The sequence below is a fragment of the Benincasa hispida genome, chromosome 4 (assembly GCF_027475165.1).
Source record: "Benincasa hispida cultivar pf3 chromosome 4, pf3_genome.v1.1, whole genome shotgun sequence".
Lineage (NCBI taxonomy): Eukaryota > Viridiplantae > Streptophyta > Magnoliopsida > Cucurbitales > Cucurbitaceae > Benincasa > Benincasa hispida.
In genome coordinates this window covers 48,996,886-49,001,416 of record NC_143481.1, presented here as the reverse complement: position 1 = coordinate 49,001,416, position 4,531 = coordinate 48,996,886, and the positions used below count along the sequence as shown (strand labels likewise).

Below are 4,531 nucleotides of genomic sequence, written 5' to 3'. Positions count from 1 at the left end.
TCTCTGAACTTTGAATATTATTTTGTTTGTTCCTTGAACTTTTAAAAAGTGCTTAATTTGGTTTATAGTATACTAAGATTTTGTTAACTCTTTAACAAAATGAACTTGTATTTTTGGATGGCTAGACTATAAATAAGTTAACTCCTCTAAAAAATCTAGAGTTTTAATTTTGAATAAGGTGTCAAAGTGGGAGAATTTAAAAGATATTTTTAAATTCAAAATTTTGGTCTTTCAGATTAGTTGTTGACATTTTACTTAACATAATTTTAATAGTGCTGATTTTAATGATTATTTTTTAAAAATCTAGGGACTAAAACGAAAATTTTTAAAAGCTTATAGACCAAAATAAAATGTGATTTAAAGTTGAAGGTCTAAAATAAAATTTAAACCTAAAATTAACAATTTTCCCCCTCTTTTTTACTTTTTGAGAATAGCATAAGATAATAGAAATTCTATTTTTTCCCAAATTTAGGAATCATTATCCTTCCGAGTTCCGTAGAAGAAAAACGCTCCCGCAACGAAAGCCGCCATTATCGAAGCAGGGTGATCTCAACTGAAGGTTTGTACAGATGAAAGGCGGCCATGGCGCTCTGGAGATGGCCAAGACGGTCATCGAGGTCGCGGACGTGGCCTGGTCGGCGATTGAGTGTTGCCATCACCATAAACCCAGCGATGATGCCACCGAGCGCACTCCTACAGAGGAAGAAGAACTCGATGCTCTGCGATCGGACAATCGGAGACTGAGGAATTTGCTTGAACAAAATCTCGACCTCCTTCAGAAGCTATCCGAATCTCATTGTTTGCTGAAAGATTGCCCTCCCGATGTATTTCCTCCATTTGCCCTCTCTTTCAATTTTTTGCCTGCTTTTGCTTTTTTTTTTTTTTTTTTTTTTCAGGTTTTCCTAGTATTGAAATTTCGTACTGTTCCCAATTTTAGGGTTGAAAGATTTATATTCATTTTCTAATTCATCACTTATTTAATGCTGAAGATGATGTGGTTAAAATCTTTGATTAATTAGAAACAGGCATTAATTTCAATTATGAATCTTTCCGGCCCTAGGTTAGTTTTTTGCTGAAAAGTTTTTGTTTGAGATTTGAAGAACGTGTGTTTTCCTTTCCTGAACTGGGATACATAAAGATATGGTATGGGTATTTGATTCGTTTCAATTATTGAACTCAAGTCGTGTATTTGGCCCTTGTAAATGGCAGCTGTACGCTCGTCTCGTTGCGACAGTGGATTCTGAAAAGTTCTTAAATGAAATTAAATCCCTCAAGGAAGCGTCAAAAGATGGAATTAGCTATGAATTTCCTTTCAGGGAAGCTACAGGTTTTTCCTTTTTCCTTTCTTGTACCAGACATGTTTCATTAGTTGGTACTGAAGTCTCGTATTCATATTGATTGCTTGATGTTTTTTCCTCTCCCCTGTTTGGTTCCCTGGTTAGGAGCTGATTCGCACACAGCTGACATTCTTGTGAATGTTAGCCGTGAAGCACCCAGTTGGTGGATATGGGTTACTGAAGATATGGTTCCAAGCAAAGTTGAGGAATGGAGTGGAATTGATGATGAAAGTTATGTGATTGTATCTGAAGAACATGTAGTGGATGCAGTCGCCCACTTTATGGCTAGATGTATTATGTCAAACCCAAAAACCAGGGTATGCCTATCACTTTGAATGGAATTTCTCTGTGGTTTTCTTTCTATAATGAATCTTAAATATTCGAGTTTTCCAAAATGCAGAATGTATCACCTGAGGAACTGCAGAAAAGTACGTTTTTCCTTTTGTTAATTTAACTTCTGGACTATGATGATTACACACAAGCGATGGCAATTGTTGAATTAATATTTTGTGCTATTGAACATCTAATTGCAGCAATAGCAAAGGCGCTGGATGGTATGGGCAGCAAAGTGGAGAAGATGTTTGAAATTTGGCATGCTGGGGTGCTGTTTTATTCCTTAGCCACTTGGGGACTTGCACTGGCAGGGTCAGTTTTCCTTGATTTATTTTCCTTGTCGAAAATGATCGCCATCTCATTTTTCTTGATACCTCGTGTAGAGTATGAAACATCATACTTTATAGGAGAATTTATTCTGGTCAACTCTTGAGTTAGTGATTGCTGAATTATAAGGATAAGCCTCAGCATGCTTGGATCTAAATCCCTTGTGTTGTTAAGCTTGGAGTTTGTCCAACAAACTAGAGCTTCCCAAACTAGGAGCCCACATCACATAGGATGTAAACGCTCATAACTTAGGTTGTTTGGAGCACTGAGTTGAGTTCTGAAGTGAGTTAATATGTTGGAATTATGTTGGAGTTAGAAAGTTTGTATTTGGGGTCCAAAATTATTTAGTTTGGAATTAGGAAACATTAGGGAGAGGGAGAGGGAGAGAAAAAGAGGAGAAGATGGAGTTTCTCAATAAATGTGCAAACTTTAAAAGTGAATACTATTGAAGTTGGTGGAGTGGAGTTGAGTTTTATTTAACACCCACTTATAAAGTTAGTGGGCCAAACACACCCTAAAAGTTGTTTTGCTATTTCATAAAAGGGTCGAGTTCACTCTTTTTCTCTAGTTTAAATATGTTGGGGAATGAAACATAAATTCAACATTTGATTCATTGATTCTTGAGTGGGTGACCCGGTATTATTTACTCCCAAGTTCTTTAGTTTTTGGTACCCCGCTTCAATTTCATCCCAAAGGCATGGAACTTTATCTAACCAATGCGTCTCACTCATTTCTGTTGCTACTTATCATCTCTTCTTTCAAACAAGCTTAATCAGATCTTCAGGATGTTGTTTGTCTAAATTTCGAATTAATTGTTTGATAACTTGTTTGATGGTCGAGCAAGCTATTGAACATTGCTTTGGGGTTGGTTTCATGAAACTTTACATGAGTTTTACACATTGCAGCTTGTACAAGGGTCGGGCTATATTGAAACTGGCTGCCACTGGTGTTCACCATACAAGCAAAGCGGTGATGACGGTACTCTGAAGAAAGCTATTGATATTCATCAAATGTATGATATTGTTTGGGGTTCATTCTTCTTTCTTTCAAGTGAAGTAAATAACGTTTAACATTTCTTATGGCATTGTTGTTTTCGTTCTTTTGAGTTGTGTTAATTACTGTTAAAATTGTGAATCTTGTACAGTTGCTTCATTCCAGTTATACATTATGTTAGGAAAAGTTATACAGTGTTTGAAATTTGAAACAGGGGATTTATTATTGTGGATTTTGTTTCGATCATCCATCTCTCTTGGATGGAGGAGCATCCGTATAATAGGATGCTGCATATTGAGTTTCATCCTGGGTAGGGAGGGTGGATAGGAGAGATTGGGTTGGGTTGGATCTTTTTTAGACCTCATTGTTCTAACTTTTTTCAATCCAAATAATTCTTTTTAAATAATGAACCAAACTCAACTTAACACGAAACATTTGGATTCGGTTTAATCGATTCATTTATTTAAATTTTTGTTCTAGAATGATAATATGTAAAAGTTCTATTTAATTATTTGTATTTATTGAATTGAGATTGACAAAATCAATTTCAATTTGTTTTGTAAAGATTCTTTCTAAAGTATCAAACAAAAATTATTTTTAGAGAATAAATTCATGTTATTAAATAGAATTAAAATAAATAAATATATATATTAAGTGTATTATAATTAAAAAAATATATAATTTTTTAAATTAATAACAAATTCTGATTCATTTATGGGTGTCAACTCATTTATGGGTGAACTTATAAAATTTTCATTTATTTAAACTCGATTTAAATTGTACAGATTGAATTAATTGGAGTTTTTTCTTCGTGAGCATCCCTCGTCTTGAGAACATCAAAATTGAAATTGGTTATTTGCAAACTAACTTTTTTGTTTAAAGGTTATGATTATTTAGGGTGTGTTTACTTTCTTATGAACGTAATTAGGAAATGGGAATTCTTAATTATGGAACCCGATTTTGAAAACTTGCGGCGGAAATTCATGGTAGGTCTCACCATTTTTTATTACTTCTTGCTCTGGCCTTCTCTAGCTTTTCCCTCTTCCTCACGCTCTCGCTTTCGCTGGCTTTTCCCTCTTCTTTGGCTTTCTCGGGCTTTACCATCCTCCTCTCGCTCGGTCCCTCCCACTTCCTTTGGCTTTCCCTCACTCTTCCTCTAGCTTTTTCCTCTCTTTGTTTTCTTTTTCAATGTAATTTTTTTTAATAAGAAATACATATGGTTGATAACACAAAAGCCATACCAAAACCTTCTCCGACAAATTACACTTGAAAATTCACAAACTAGAATTAAAGAAAAAAATATATATAATAATACCAAAAAAAAATATATAATAATACTTTGGAGCCTAGAGGAAGGAGAACTCTGTGTGGAATACTTACTAAACATGCTAACAATGAAACTTTTTTTTTTCTTTTTGAAATCATATGCATTTTTTATACTTCTAGCTCTAATTTAAGATGGTAAAGAGATAATTGTTATTTTTTTCAACCAAAAAAATATATTATTCATTATATAGATTTTAAATAATTAAAGATTATAT

General features: G+C 34.0%; 1 protein-coding gene across 1 annotated transcript; it reads left to right on the top strand.

The window, feature by feature from the left end:
* The first annotated feature begins 426 nt into the window (after nucleotides 1–426).
* LOC120075067 (elongation factor) lies at nucleotides 427–3,201 on the top strand. Its single transcript, XM_039028224.2, has 6 exons — nucleotides 427–824; nucleotides 1,210–1,327; nucleotides 1,443–1,654; nucleotides 1,738–1,765; nucleotides 1,871–1,982; nucleotides 2,903–3,201. The coding sequence occupies exons 1-6, from the start codon at nucleotides 570–572 to the stop codon at nucleotides 2,982–2,984; spliced, it is 807 nt and encodes a 268-aa protein (XP_038884152.1). The 5' UTR covers nucleotides 427–569; the 3' UTR covers nucleotides 2,985–3,201.
* The last annotated feature ends 1,330 nt before the right edge of the window (nucleotides 3,202–4,531 follow it).